At 37.3% G+C, this 16662-nt stretch overlaps 1 protein-coding gene across 1 annotated transcript in view; it reads right to left on the minus strand.

Moving 5' to 3' along the window:
* Window positions 1–16662, minus strand: part of SETX (senataxin) — a 110798-nt gene that overhangs the window by 23438 nt on the left and 70698 nt on the right. Inside the window, exons 14-19 of the mRNA XM_006834994.1 lie at window positions 11344–11445; window positions 11026–11141; window positions 8640–8711; window positions 6050–6199; window positions 4831–4938; window positions 1419–1606 (exon numbers count right to left, since the gene is read on the minus strand). Coding sequence (XP_006835057.1) covers window positions 1419–1606; window positions 4831–4938; window positions 6050–6199; window positions 8640–8711; window positions 11026–11141; window positions 11344–11445 — 736 coding nt within the window. The remainder of the gene's footprint in view (window positions 1–1418; window positions 1607–4830; window positions 4939–6049; window positions 6200–8639; window positions 8712–11025; window positions 11142–11343; window positions 11446–16662) is intronic.

Here is a 16662-nt window from a genome sequence, read left to right on the forward strand (position 1 = left end):
GAGTAGAAAGCCTCATCTTTCTCCCGCGGAGCAGCTGGTAGTTTCGAACCACTGACCTTAAGGTTCGCAGCCCGATTCGTAACCACTACGCTACCAAAGTTATATTTTACTGTAATTGCCATTTTTGTGGGATAGAGGGTTAAAGAAGGAAGAGGTCAATTAGAAAAGTTTCTTTTACAGATATGTATTAATGAAAGGTAAATTCACTTTTATTTTAGTTCTGGGACAGTTATCTAGTAATTTAAATAAAACATGTAAGACTCTAACTGATACGACTCGTTATCACTGAGTCAATTCCAACTCATAACAATGCTACAGGTCAAAGTGAAACTGCTCCATAGAGCTTCCAAGGCTGCAGTCTTTATGTGGCAGAGCCCCTGGTGGATTCAACCCCAACTTTTCTGTTAGCAATACTTAACCACCACTTCACCAGCATTTAACCACTGCTCCATCAGGACTTCTCAGTGAGTGATAGAATAAGTAAAAAAGGAAGCTAGAGAACATTAAAGAAGTATGGCTCAATTTTTATTATTTTTTTTCTCTCAAAAATGTAAAGAGAAAAAGTAAAAGAGGATATACTTTTTAAAAAAGAACTAAAAGGAGACAATCATCCCTCTGTATCCACAGGTTCTACATCTGAGGAGTCAACCAAAATCAATTTGAAAATATTAAAGGAAAGGCAAATTAAGTGGTCAAAGTAATGCCTCAAAGACTAAGAGGGGGCATAAAGTACTATTTATATAGCATTTAAAATGCATTTTACAAACTGCAAAATCGATAGTTCAAATCCATTTGTCACTTTTCAGAGATCTTATATAGGTTCACTATGAGTAGAAAGTGACTCAATAGCACTTAACAACAATAGGCATTATAAGCAATCTAGTAGAGGGTCGGAAAAAAAAAGACCCATAACTAGATGGATTGACCCAGCAGCTACACCAATAGGCTCAAATGTGGTAATAATTGTGAAGATGGCAGTGTTTCATTCTGTTGTGCATAGGTCTCTTGGAGCTGAAACTGACTTGATGACACTTAGCAAAAACAGAGATGGGAGGATGTGTGTAGGCTGCATGCTGTTTCATATAAAAGACTTGAGCATCTGCAGATTTTGGTATTTGAGAGGATTCCTGGAACCAATTCCTCATGAATACTGAGGGATGACTATATACCAAAATGTTATCAGTGATTTTCTCTGGGTAGAATAAATGGTAATGATTTTTGGTTTGGTTTTGTGTGTCTGCATTTGCTATGATAAATATATCTGTTTTAATAAATAGAGAAAATAATTTTAAATATCTTCATGATTTATACTTCTCATGACAGACTTAAAAACATTGTAAAGTGGTGATTCTTCTTAAGTGGCTAAATCTACAAATAAAATTAATAAATACAATACAAATACAATAAATAGAACCCACCTGTTTGTTTTCAAGTTTTTGTTATATACATAATTAGAAGGGAAAAGACATATGTCTGGATGCATCCTGTATTGAACAGTGAGCTGTAAAACAGGCAGCCTGCTGATCACATTGTGCTCTACATTCTCTTCCAACAACTTGCAAAAGCGAGCCATCATTGACTGGTCATAGCCATAGTCCTGTGCCTTCTAAGAAAGGAAAACAAAGTATAAGTTTCCATTTGCATACATGCTTTCATTATAATAACAATTAACTAAGCTGTACCACATATATTAAGGAGCTCTGGTAGCGTAGTGGTTACGAATCGGGCTGCGAACCTTAAGGTCAGCGGTTCGAAACTACCAGTCGCTCCGCGGGAGAAAGATGAGGCTTTCTACTTCCGTAAAGATTTACACCCTCAGAAACCCTGTACAGGGTCGCTATGGGTCGGACCCGACTCGATGGCACTTAACAACAACAACAACAACACCACATATATTAAGGAGCTCTGGTAGCGCAGTGGTTATGAATCGGGCTGCGAACCGCAAGGTCAGCAGTTCGAAACTACCAACTGTTTCGCAGAAGAAAGATAAGGCTTTCTGCTCCCAAAAAGATTTACAGCCTCGGAAACCATGTACAGGGTCACTATGAGTTGGAATCGATTCCACGGCACATAACAACAACAACTACGTATATTGCAGTCCTGGTGTGGTGCTGTGGGTTAATGCGCTGGACTGCAAAGTTGATTTGAACCACAAGGACAGCAGTTCAAGCTTACCAGCCACTCCTTGGAAACCCCATATAGGGTTGCTATGGGTTGGAATTGACTTGATGGCACTTAACAATAACAACAACATGTATATTACATATATGGAGTCCTGGTGTGGCACTGTTGGTTAATGTGCTGGACTACAAAGTTGGTTTGGACTACCAAGTCTATGGTTCAAGCTCACTAGCCGCTTAACAACTACTTCAATATTCAAAATGCATGCCTTTTGTAGGATTGAGGTCAGAAATATCTACATTCTCTGAATTTTTGGTTATTAGTAATCTTTAAGTCCACTGAACCTTTCCATATGCATATTATTGTTGTAGTTGTTAAGTGACGTGGTCCATTGCTTTATCCCACAGTGCCACACCAGGACTCCTAAATTGAGGTTATCTTCTCTTTTTTTTATAACATCCATAATACTGCTTATAAAAAAGAGATGTTATCTTGAATGACTACAAATGATGCTATTTTGTTGCTAATAGGTCATCAGTAAGAATCAACAATAAAGGAAGCAAAGAAGTGCTTTTAACAATAATTTACAGAGCAGGCACTTACAGTAGAAATGCTGAATGTCATCAGAAATAAGTCCTTTACAGAATAACTGATTCATCCATCTATCTACAATCTGGGGTGCTGAACATGTTACGGTGAGTAATAAGATCAAGTTTTAGTCTCTAAAGGTGTAGAGAAATAACCTACTTAACTAAAATGATTTCACAGCCCCAATTACAGGTAGCAATCTGCAATCTGAAAAATCTTGAATAAAAAAGACAAATGAAGAAAGGTTGTCTTACTGTTCTGACAGCTGGATCTTGGGATATAATTTTCAGTGACAGCATCATACAAAGTTTCCAAAAGTATTATATCTTAAATAATCTAGAACTAAAAATGTGCTCTAGAAACTGCACTAGGATGGGCTGAATGAGTGATGTTGAAGCCAAAGGCATCAAAGAAATATATGCAAAGTTGGAATAAACCTTTATTAAAAGTTGTGAGAGTAGAAAAAGGACATTATTTCTTAACAATATGTGCATGTCAATAAAAAATACTGCTACTTGGGTTGCTCCACATACACGCAGTTGTTAAGTGTTGTCGAGTTGGTTCCAACTCATAATGACCCTATGTAGGGTTTCTGAAGAGCAACTGGTGGGGTTGAACCACGGACCTTGTGGTTTGCAGTCCAGTGTTTATTCTACAACATCACATCAGTCAGTTCATACATAGATGGGCTTATTCAAAATAAAACATGCTTGAACATGTCTCTGAGATCAGTGGATGAATGGAGACAAATTCTCTCAGTAACACACTTGTCTTAGTATTTTGTTGTTGTTAAACGCCATCGAGTTGTTTCTGACTCATATAGGATTTCTGAGGAGCCGCTGGAGAAGTTTAAACCAACAATCTTGCAGTTCAAACTGACCTTGGGGGCCAGTGCTTATCCTACAGCATCACACCAAGACTCCTTAGTCTTATTGTTGTTGCTGTTGTTAAGTGCCATTGACGAGTCGGTTCTAACCCACAGCAACCCTGCACAGAGTTTCTGAGGAGGGGTTAGTGAACTTGAACCACTGAACTTATTGTTCAAATGGACTTTGTAATGCAGGAATAGACTACATATAATCTATACATGTGCTCAGCAGTCAGAAAATGAACTATGTGACAATTCTGAGCAATTACAAACTCAATATATAATAAAGACCAAAAATAATGCTTCTAAAATAACAGATTCTCTGTAACTATTCATGCAACTACTCTATATAGATAATCAATGTATCAATAATAAATTCAAATTTCATTAAATTTTAAACCATGATTTATATTTAAAAGACCCAAAATTATCTACTGAATCTTGAGTATGATGTGCAAACCTATATGCCATATATTGTGGTTGTTGTTGTTAACAGTGCCATTGAGTCAGTTCTGACTCATAGTGACCCTGTATACAGTTTCCAAGGAGCAGCTCGTGGGTTTGAACCACTGACCTGTGGTTCACAGTCCAGTGCTGACCCTATATATAGGGCCACACCAAGAATCATATATAATGGGACTGAAGAGAATCTGAGGAACACAGATGTTTTCTTGTACTATGTTATTGTTAAGTGCTGTTGAGTCAATTCCAACTCATAGCAACCCTGTAGAGAGTTTCCAAGAAGTGACTGGTGGGTTTGAACTGCCAACCTTGGGTTAGCAATACACAGCGCTTATTCTACAGTCACACCAGGATACTAAAATTGCAAATGTTCTCTGAAAGGAATTTCTTAAATTTGTGCACATTTAAATATAAACCAGGAGTCTGGGGTTCTTTTTCTTGCTTTTAAAGTTTTTTCTTTTATTACTGTTTTGGTGTTTGTGTTATTAACATAAACCAGATATAGTTCTTTAGACTATCTGGGTATCACCTTCTCCAAAGGAAAAGTCAGATGCAGACAATCTTCTGATTTTCAGCACTTTAAACCATACACATTGATACAAGCACTATCATGAATAACGGTACACTTTCAGAGACTTTTTTCACTAGTTAACACTCAAGCAGTGCTTCTCTTTCTTCATCCATTTTATTTTTCCTCCAAATAAAAGCTGAAAATCAAGAAAGACCACTCTTGTCCTTGAAAACAAAAAGCCTTTCCACTTTAAGGCAATGTGAATATGAAAGAGACTTACCACAGAAATGACTGTGGGAGGTAGTTGTTTTGGATCACCTACGAGGACAAGCTTGTTGCAACGATGAATGAGCGGAGTAAGTGTCTCAACTTCACAAGATTGGCCAGCCTTGGTAAGAAAGTATAGAAAGGCAAAATATTCTTAATTTTCTTTGCTATTAGTTTATACACATACAATTTAACTAATTCAAAAAAATTCTAACTCTTTAGAAAAGTACTATATTTCTGCAATAAGAATTTCTGTTGGTTAGAAAACAAACAACAAAACAAAACCACCTCTACACAGATGTTAGGTACCCTTGCATCTGTTTCTATTCATAGTGATCCTATTATGTAATAGAAGTAAGCACTGCCCAGTCCTGTGCCATCCTCATAATTGTTAATTTGAGCCCACTGTTGCATATAGTCCATCAATCCATTTCATTGGTCTTTTTCTACACAGTACAATGAAAAAACAGAGAGAGTGAGAAGGATTTTAAAGTCAGTCACTATTAAGTTGTAACCATTACTTTGGGCACCAATCACAAGTTAGGCCTTATACATTTTGGATTTGCGTTCTTCTGGGCAAGAGCCTAGTGGAACATTTTCCCTCTAGAAACAGAAATTTATCTCTGAAGTTCAGAAATCATTTTTCCTTGTCTCTCAGTATGCTTCTCCAATCACAACACTGTAGTTTCTCTTCAATTCATTATTTCCTTCAATTATTTCATCACTTCCACTTTTTCTGTTCTTTCATTTTGATGGATAGAAGGACCTGCTTCTCGAAGATTGATCTGACACACATTTTCCATTTACTTTGTCTTCTGGTTCTACATTCTGGCAAACAGTCGGTACTTAATAATTTGCTCAATGAATGAAACAGGATTAAAGGATTAAGTTGAAAATACTGTGTTTCTCAGAGCTGCCAAAAATCATATTAAAACTGCTTCAAAAAGTAGTAAAATTGCTTATTACTGGAGATGTTCCAAACAGGGTGAAGATACTCACTTGGCAAGGATTTTGTTGGTAGCAATCAAACATCCTTATAATCGTTAATACTGCTAGAAAATAGTTTAACATTAAGTAGTATATTTCAACATAAGGAAATATATACGCAATTACAGGCAAAATTCAGATGGGGAAAAACAAAGACCACTTTTCAAGCAACATCTCAGTAGCCACAATTCATTTATGACTTACTCCTCACAGTATCAAAGTTATATTGCTGACTGTTCACTGACCTCATCAACAATGACACAACTGAAGGCGACACCCCCTTGCCCACGAAAAGCAGACTCCAGTAATAAACCGCCACTGGTGCTCAATGTGCAGCAGATGATGTGGGACTCTAAGATGATAATACTCTGTGTTTTTTGTGGGCGCCCTTGAACCTAAAAGAACAAACAAGGTTAAGTGATATTTGTTGTTGTTAAGTGCTGTCAAGTGATTCTGACTCATAGCAAACCTGTATAGGGTTTGCTGAGGGGTAACTGGTAGGTTTGAACCATTGACCTTGTGATTCACTGTTCAGTTCTTATTCTACAGCACTACACCAAGAGTCTAATCAATATTTAATTGTATATTCTTAATGGATCCTGGTGTGGTGCTATAGGATAAGCACTAGACAGCTAAATGCAAGGTCAGCAGTTTAAACTCACTAGCTGCTTTTGGAAACCCTATACAGGGTTGCTAAAAGTTGAACTGACTCAATGGGCACACAACAACATATCCTTACTATGACATGTCTATTTTTACTATAAAACAGCCAGAATTTATTATGTGATAGAATAATATTTAGTAGTAAGGAAAAGTCTTAAATCTAGAAAAGACTGTCCTTTGCAGTCTAAGTTTTGAATGTGGTTTAAGTGCTTTAAGAAAAATTTATTCAGGGACTGATTTGATCAAAACAGATTACAATTCTTCTACAGTCAGATGTATTCAGGTAGGTAATAGAGTAAGTAAAGATCACCAAATAATCCTACTGGTTGTAAAGAAAATATCTGAGCAAGGCCAAGGTTAGAACTAAGTTTGAATGCACACTTTTCTCTCTCAACTTTTAAAGTAAATAATATTATCTTTTCTCATATAAAGGCTAGCCCTCATAGTGTAGTGGGTTATGTATTGGGCTGCTACCCAGAAGATCAGCAGTTCAAATCCACCAGTCGCTCCATGGGAGAAAGATGAGACTTCATGCTCCCGTAAAGATTTACAGCTTCAGAAACCGTATACAGGGTTGCTATGAGTCAGAGCCAACTTGATGGCACACAGCAGCAGCAGTACTAACAAAAGTATCTGTGAACCCTTCTACTACCACATTAAGAAAAACAATCCTGGTCTACTTTTATAGTGCAATATACTGTGATAGAGCCAGACAATGTGAATGAAATCTCATGTTGTATATATGAGAGGGCTTTAAAAAGCGTGCGGAAAATGGAATTAAAAGATAACAGAATTTTCCATAGATTTTTTTGAAGTCCCCTTATTCAATTTACTGTTCAAATGAATAAATTAAGATTATCAGAGAGTCAATTTACCTATTTCTATTATTGAAAACTGGTGATTCCTCCCTATACATAGAACATACTCAACTATGAACTCTAAGGCATACATGTGAACATCAGGAAGAAAGAGACAACTGGGGCCCTCTAGTGCTCATATGCTTAAAATTCTGTCAAATACACCTCACAGCAATCTAGCGAGTTAAAACTGCCAAGCCCAGTTAAGTCAATGGTTCACAGAACACGTGTTACTAGTACACAAAATGTTATATGTTCACAAAACCCAGAAACATCGACTTCATCCTTAAGCTAGCAAAAAATCATTTTGGGCTTAAAGTTTTAATAAAAACCTTTCCATATAATTTTTAGTCTAAATAAACTGGTATTGAAAATATACATTAAATTCCACTATATTTATTTTGGAATCCGGGTGTGGTGCTGTGAGTTAATGTGCCAGAATGCAAAGCAGTTTGAATTGCAAGGTCGGCAGTTCAAGCTCACCAGCTGTTCCTTGGAAACCCTATACAGGGTCGCTATGGGTTGGAACCTACTCGACGGCACTTAACAACAACATATTTGTTTTACCACATAGAGACAGCTAATAATACAATCAAGAGAAAATCTCAGCTCAAGCATCCAATATACTTGACCAGTCAATATCATCCTTTCTCCTTGATCCATGCTTATTTTAATTACAGCAGCATTCTTGTGATCAACATACATCTGGCTCTTCCTACCTTGTATCTGTCTGAATATTTTTTCCTCTTTATATGTTCAAAGAACACTGGGGAAATGTTATATAAGTTATAGAAGGATTCTTATAATCAGAAACAAGCAGATTAAGAGTTCATGCTTTAAGGTTAAGAATTAGGAAAAAAAGTGTTTGTGTTTTCCTTTAACAAGTCGCCCCATCACTGTTACGTTACTTAAATAAATAAATTATTTTCTTTTTTTTTTCGTATTGAAATAAGGAGACTACAAACCTATTTTTATTTGTTCATAATTATCAGAGAAAAAACATTATTCTTTGCTGTAGAACTGAAGGGGAAACAGAGCATCTAATAAGAGGATTTTAAAAATACTTACCCATGTTTAAACAGGAAAAAGATAAAATTATAACCACTTCTTTCTTTCTTTTAAATCTTAATGTTGGTAAGAATTTATTTGTAGGTTAAAGACAAAAATACAAATGTAATTGCATCACTTTTCCACTTGCTTTAAATTTTTCATTGTCAAAAGTTTAAAAATGTAATTAAAAAAAGTTTGTCTATACCAATTTAAAGTTAAATTAAAAAATAAAATACCAAGAAAATTATACCAGTGAACTACTTACCTCTTTAATTTTAGAAGCAAGTTCCTGCCTTTCTTTTGAAACTTTGGCAATTTTTTCATCTAATTCTTGTCTCTGGAAAAAAGTATGATGTCATAATTAAACCTAAAATAAGCATTTAAAAATGTTTTCTAATGAATTGCTTATATTTCAAAGCAGTGAGTATATTCTTAACAAATGAAAAACTTACTAGTATAGCCTGCTTTTTCTTTATAGTTAAGTCCTGAAACCCTCTCTGTATCTTTAAACTGAGTTAGGTCCAGTGGTTTGAGTGGATTCTATTTCTATTTACTTAGCATTCCCCCACTAATTTCTAAGTGGTTCAAATTAGGTTGATCCTGACCCTTCCTCTAGCCACAGTGAAGAGTATATAATACAGGCCAGGTAAATCATGCTCCCTGGTCCCTTAAGAAAAGAGACTGGATCTGCTTGCTTGCCCTGGAATAATCAGAGTTCTTCATTGGATGAGAGGAGACCGACTCGTAACCGCTACGCTACCAGAGCTGCTGGAACTTATCTCCTGGAGAAGAAACAGGAGACACATAGAGAAAAACTACTTAAGGGGCAGAGAAATGCTATCACCTAAGCTTCTGGATCCAGTCATGCTGAAGCTGTATGAGTCAAACAAATGCCCCTTCAGTTTAAACTAACGTAAACTGGATTTAACTTTCAACTTAAAGGACCAATAAATCTGTATGATGCTAAATCAAACAGTATTGCTACTAGGGTTCCAGTTCAGACAGACACAGGTTTATTCCAAACAAAACGTGTTTTAACACATCTTTGCAATCAGTGGATGGTGGCAGCAAAGTTCTCTTCAGTAAAACACATTGTTGTTGTTAAGTGCCATCGAGTCGGTTCCGACCCATAACAACCCTATAGAGGATTTCCGAGGAGCTGATGGTAAGCTTGAACCGTTGACCTTGCAGTTCAAACAGCTTTGCAGTCTGGCGCATTAACCTACAGCGCCACACCAGGACTCCAAAATACATTAGAGTGTCTTGAAAATAAAAAAGGTCTGGTCCAATTAAAACAGAAGCTGCCTAAGGGACGTACTTGGCCAATTAAATTCAACGCTGAGAGACTAGCTCAGAAGGTTATGGCAACTGTATTTTGGGACCCTATCTTTGGGAGTCCTGGTGTGTGCTGTAGGCTAAGCATTGGGTTGCAAACTGCAAGGTTGCCAATTCAAACCCACTGGCACTTACCAATAACAACAATGTTGATGGTATTCTCAAAAGACAAAGGACTATCACAGGGGCTCATTAGGAAGAAGTCTGAAGAAAATGGAAAACTGCATTGGTGAGAAAAAGGTAAGGAAAGCCCTGAGCTTGTCCCTTCAGCCTTCTTTTATTCCACAAACTCAAAGAAGACTTCATATGAACACCATCTGAATCCCTCAACGATGCTAATACTATTGTTCTGACATGGTGTAAATTAAAGAGCACAGTATTCTTCGAGAAGGGTTAGAGTCAGTAATACCACCTTCAGAAGTATATAGACCTAAATGGAGGATAAATCAAGAAACAATAGCTTTACATTTTGATATTTTTGTTCAAAAAGGTTTCTACGATTTTGTAAGCAAAACTTTTTGCTTACCTCACATAGCTTTAATATAAAGCAGGGATCAGTAAACTATAGCCTATGGCCCAGCCAATTCAACCCACTGTGTTTCTGCAAATAAAGTTTTACTGAAACATGGATTTGTTTACATAATGCCTATGGGTGCTTTCATCTACACTAGCAGACCTGAGTAGCTGCAACAGAGAACATACGGCTGAAGTACTTACTATCTTGCTAATCACTGGTACAAGACATACTACTTTATTTAACAATTGAAAAATAGGTAATATATACTTTTGTAAATGAATTATACCATTTCCCAATAAAAGAAAGCCACCAACAAGTTTGTGTAACAAACTCAAAATCATAAAGAAGAATTGGCTTATTGCTCTCAGATAGACACTGGTGGAATTTCCGAGACTATAATCCTCCAGATCTGAAATGAAAACCACCCTCATGGCTTAATTTTTGGCCAAATAATAGGCAGGTCTATAAGGCGGAATAATAACACTAATGAAATATACATACCTTAGAATAATCGACCAACTGAGATCCAAAAAGAGTATTTGCCTATAAATAAAGTTTAGAAAGGTTAGGGAAAGGAAATAGGAAACATGGAAGAAGTGGAATAACTGACAGTATTCTGAGGGGACTGCAATCAGTGAGATCAAACACAGTGTGTGTGAACTACTGAATGTGAAACTGATCATGTGCTCTGTAAACTTTCACCTAATCCACACACACACACACAAAACTTAAGTTTGTGTAATTAAGTGATTACTTAAACACCATTAATCAAGATATATATATATATACATATATATACCTGTATTTCCCTTCCACCTCGGCACAGAGCACGTTTGCGGGAAAGTTCGTCTAGTTGACGATCTAGAAATTCCTTTCTTCTATGCATCTCCTGAACATGCAAAGGTAACTCCTTTTCTAAAAAAAAGTAAAAATAAGTGATACACTAAATCTAACAAACCTACACACATGCACACACAATGAAAAGGAAAACTAGTTCTCAAAGCTAGCCTATCTTTAGTGTGCCCAAATTACCTTTAATGTCTAAGTCATTGTCTACCAGAAAAAGAGAAAATTAGCAATATTCTTAGTATGTACCTTATTCATACTGAGTACTTACTCATTCTGTGGTTAACTTGGCTGTCCAAACTGAATTTTAGGACTTCACTATTAATAGACTTTTCTGGCCCCAGTCGTACTAAATTTATATCTCCACAGTTTCCTATTGATAAAATTACACATAGAGATTAATAAGGACTCTGTTGATCCTATCTATGTACATAGTATCTTTTTCTAAATAAATATACTTGCAATCAGAAAAATGAACTAATATAAACTAGTAACTAGCTACAAGAACTTCAATAGGGGTTCCTCATACATTGTATTTCATATATTCTTCATAAAAACTTTATCAGGCAAGTATACTTCCCATTTCTACTTAATAAAAACTTATGAGGTAACAAATACATGTGGAAATGAAATTCTATTACACCAAAGTTTTCCACAGTGTGGACTATAGAACAATCCATATTACAATGTATTTGAGAAATGCCGAGTTAAATAAAACGGGTTAGAGTTTATCAGCACTGCTCTCAATCTGACCCACCACATAGTTTACCTGTTTACTGTCTAGCTCCATTCACTAGAATTTACGCCTGAAAAGAACAAAGGTTTTTGTTTGGTCAGCACTGGGCTGTGAACCACAAGGTCGGCAATTCAAACCTACCAGCTGCTCCTTGGAAACCCTGTTACAGGGTCGCTATGAGTCGGAATCAATTTGATGGCATATAACAACAACATGCATACATATATACACACTAACCACCACTCTTCCTTCCAGCCAAGCAGTAGATAGAAAGGACTGACAACACAAGTAAGGCATGCTCACTATGCAATGGTCAACGACTCAAGATCAAAGGGTACCATTTATCTAAGGACAAAGTTCAGAAGGGTTGGGAAGGAAAGTGGAATGGAAATAAGAACCACAGGGAGGAAATGGGATAGCTTTTGTTACATGGACTGTTGCAATCACTGAGATGAAACAAAATGTATGATATGCTGAATGTAAAAAACTGATGATCTGCTCTGTAAATTTTCACTCAATTCATAATAAAAAGTTTCCAACTGTGTGGAAAAGGATCTAAGATGGCAGACTAGGTAAATACACATTCAGACCCTATACAACAAAGACTTTAAGAAGAAACCAGATTAAACAGATATGGATGATAATTCTGGAACCCAGAGTTTCTACAGTAGAGTATATCAAATATTGATGAGAGAAAGATGAACGAAAACAGTTAACAAAAAGCAATAAACTGAAACCAGCACAGTACGACAATTTTGAATTATTACAAGCAGCATTCCAATCAGACTTGTTGCTGTTGTTGATCACTGGTGATTGCTGACCAGAGATGTGACCTCTCCCCTTTACTTTGAACAACAACTTCCCAGCAGCCAGAGGCATGGACAGCCATCCCTACCCTGGGAGTAGCTGGTCAAACTGTCCTGCTCCTGCTGTGATGCTTTTTTTCTCCTTTAACCTTTTTATCTCCCTCCTCTTTTTTTTCCCTCTCTCATTTTCTTCCTCTTCACTTGCTGTCTTTTGGATCCTGCTGAGCTGGTACCCCTCCCTCAAACACTCACATGATTAGCATTGGAAGTCTTGTCCCAGTCAAGAGGTTTGAGTTCTCGCAGAGGGATCCCAGAATTACCTCCCAGCCATGTATGGCAGCTAACACTTTCACTAGTACTGTAAGGCTTTGAAAGAAAAACAATTCTTTTAAAAAATTTCCTTCCTCATAGTTCTACCCACCCTCTCCCCATTTTTTTAATCCCACAGACTGGGTATCCACTCTCCCAACATGGTCAACAGTACCCATCCCCCCAATACTCCACTGAAGGTAGTGGTGACATCTGCAATCCCTTTGCAGCTGTTTTTGGCAGCTAACATTTGTTTCAGTTTTTATTAGGGTTTTTCAGCTCTTTCTTAGCTCTTCCTTTTTTTTTTCCCTTTCGATACCCACCCTCCTTTTCTTGATCTGGATGAGCTAGTGCACCCATCCCCCCCAAGACTTCTGTGTTCAGCAGCACCCACTTGTGATCCTCCACATTCAGCAGTGAACATTCCCACAGAACTTCTGCTGCAGTTGTTTGGCAAGTACCATCAATTCTATACTGCATTTTCTCTTCTGTTCTTTTTCTTAGGTCTCACTTCATTCCTTTTTGTTGTTTTCTTCTTTCTTTCTCTCCTTCTACAACCCCCTGCTACCACTCCTGCCCTGATTTTTCTGTTAGGAGTCAGTGATGCTACTTAGCCATACCCACCACACCTGTTGCCCTATCACTTACGCCAGCACCACTCTCATCAGTGACACATGGTTGGCAACATCCACCCAGAAACTAGCGCCAACACTCTCATATGCTACCAAATCCACCAAAAGACAGGTGTGAACACTTCACTGCTGCCAAACTCGCAACAAAACTAGGGACCAGAGCAACACATCCAATAACTTACATGCAACTGGAATCCCAGAATAGAAAGACAGGGGGAAAAAAAGACACCAAGAAATTATTGAAAATTTGTTGGATTTAAACTTCCCTAATACCAAACTGGAGTTCTGGTGTGGCGCTGTGGGTTAATGGGCCAGACTGCAAAGTTGTTTTAACTGCAGGGTCGATGGTTCAAACTCACCAGCTGCCCCTTGAAAGCCCTATACAGGGTCACTATGGGTCGGAACCAACTTGACAGGACTTCACAACAACAACAATATCCAACTAAAGCTGAAGAAAATTAAAACAAGTTCATGAGAGCCAAAATATGACCTTGGATATATCCCACCTGAATTTAGAGATCATCTGAAGAACAGATTTGATACATTAAACAATAAAGACCGAAGACCAGAAGAGTTGTGGGATGACATCAAGAACATCATAAAGGAAGAAAGCAAAAAGTCATTAAGAAGACAAGAAAGAAGGAAAAGGTCAAAATGGATGTCAGAAGAGACCCTGAAACTTGTTCTCCAGTGTAGTAACACTAAAGTAAATGGAAGAAATAAGGAGGTACAAAAGTTGAACAGAAAATTTCAAAGTCATCTTGAGAAGATAAAGCCAAATATTACAACAAAATTTGGAAAGATCTAGAGTCAGAAAACAAAAAACGAAGAACATACTCAGCATTTCTCAAGCTGGGGAAGCTGAAGAAAAAAATACAAGGCTTGACTTTCATTATTGAAGGATTCCCTGGGCAAATTATTGCATGATGCAGAAAGCATCAAAAGAAGATGGAAAGAATACACAGATTCACTGTACCAAAAGGCAATGGTTGATGTTCAACAGTTTCAAGAGGTAGCATATGATCAAGAACCAATGATACTGAAGAGAAAAGTCCAAGACACATTAAAGGAATTGGCAAAGAACAAGGCACCAGGAACTGATGGACTAAAAATTGAAATCCTTCAAGAAAGTGAGGCAGCACAGGAGGCACTCACCCATCTATGCCAAGAAATTTGGAGGACAACTATCTGGCCAACTGATTGGAAGAGATTTGTATTTGGGCCATTCCAAAGAGAGGTGACACGATGGAATGCGAAAACTATCAGACAATGTCTTTGATATCCCATGCGAGTAAAGTTTTACTAAAGGTAATATAGAAACGGCTGCAAGCATACATTGACAGAGAACTTCCATAGGTTTAAGCCGGATTCAGAAGAGGCCGTGGAACGAGGGATATCACTGCTGATGTCCGATAGATCTTGGCTTAAAGCAAAGAATAACATTGCGAAGCATGAATACTCCTGAACACTTAATTGTGCTCATGAGGAATCTGTACTTGGACCAAGAGGCAGCTGTTCAAACAGAATATGGGAATACTGAATGGTTTAAAATTAAGAAAATGTGCAACAGGGTTGTATTCTTTCACCATACTTACTCAACCTGTATGCTGAGCAAATAATCCAGAAGCTGGGTTATATGAAGAAAAATATAGCATCAGGATTGGAGGAAGACTCATTAGCAACCTGCGATATGCGATGATACAACCTTTCTTGCTGGAAGTGAAGAAGACTTAAAATATTTAGTGATGAAGATCAAAGACCACAGCCTTCTGTATGGATTGCATCTCAACGTAAAGCAAACAAAAATCCTCACCACTGGACCAATAAACAAAATTCATATCAACCGAGAAAAGATTAAAGTTGTCAAGGACTTCATTCTTCTTGGATCAACGATCAACACTCATGGAAGCAGCAAATCAAACAGTGTATTGCATTAGGCAAATCTGCTGCACAAGACCTTTATATAAAGTGTTGAAGAGCAAAGATGTCAGCTTGAGGACTAAGGTGTGTCTGACCTAAGCGATGGTATTTTCTATAAGCCCATATGCATGTGAAAGCTGGACACTGAATAAGGAAGACCACAGAAGAATTGATGCTTTTGAGTTATGGTGCTGGAGGAGAATATTGAAAGTGCATGGGCTGCCAAAAGAACAAACAGATCTGTGTTGGAAGAAGTGCAACCAGGGTGCTCCTTAGAGGCCAGGATGGCCAAGCTTCCTTTCTCATACTTTGGACATACTGTCAAGAGGGACCAGTCACTGGAGAAGGATATCATGTTTGGTAGGGTGGAGGGTCAGAGGAAGACTCCCAAGAAGATGGACTGGCAAAGTGTCACCATCAATGGGCTCAAGCATGACAACAATAGTGAGGTTGGCCTAAGATCGGCCAGTGTTCCATTACACTGTGAATAAGGTTGCTATGGGTCGGTACCGACTTGATGGTACCTAACAACAACAACATCACGAAAAACAGGAAGATATGCTTTCAAGAAGGTCAATGAATCTGCAACAGTATAGACCCCCAAAAGAAAATCACTATGACATATTATAATCAAACCTTCCAAAACTAACTACAAAAAAAGAATCCTGAAAGCAGTTTGGGAAAAGCAAAAAGATACCTACAAAGAACAAAATGATTAAGTTCTGAAGACCTATAACTAAAGAAGAGATTGATCAGGAAATTAGAAAACTGCCAAAAGCAGCAACAAGGAAGTAAGAAGATCTGTAAACAAACAGAACCAAGCACAGAAAAATATAATGACCAAAACAATCAACACAAAAACAAATTTAAAAATTGGAAAATGACAGCTGCAAATTCATACCGATTGATAATTAAACTTAATATAAATGGATTAATTGTACTTGTAAAGAAATACAATGGATAAGAAACCACAAGTTATCAATACGCTGTCTATAAAGATAGAGTTTAAACACAAAGATAAAAATAAGAAAAAAAATCAAAGAATGAAAGAACATATATCAATCCAAAAAATGCAGGTGTTACAATACCAATTTCCGATGTAACAGGCTTTTTTTGTTGTTCCTTATATATACAATGTAATCTACACCACATGTTGTTGTTAAGTGCCGTCAAGTCTGTTCCGACCC

The sequence above is a fragment of the Chrysochloris asiatica genome, unplaced genomic scaffold (assembly GCF_000296735.1).
Source record: "Chrysochloris asiatica unplaced genomic scaffold, ChrAsi1.0 scaffold00014, whole genome shotgun sequence".
NCBI classification, from domain to species: domain Eukaryota; kingdom Metazoa; phylum Chordata; class Mammalia; order Afrosoricida; family Chrysochloridae; genus Chrysochloris; species Chrysochloris asiatica.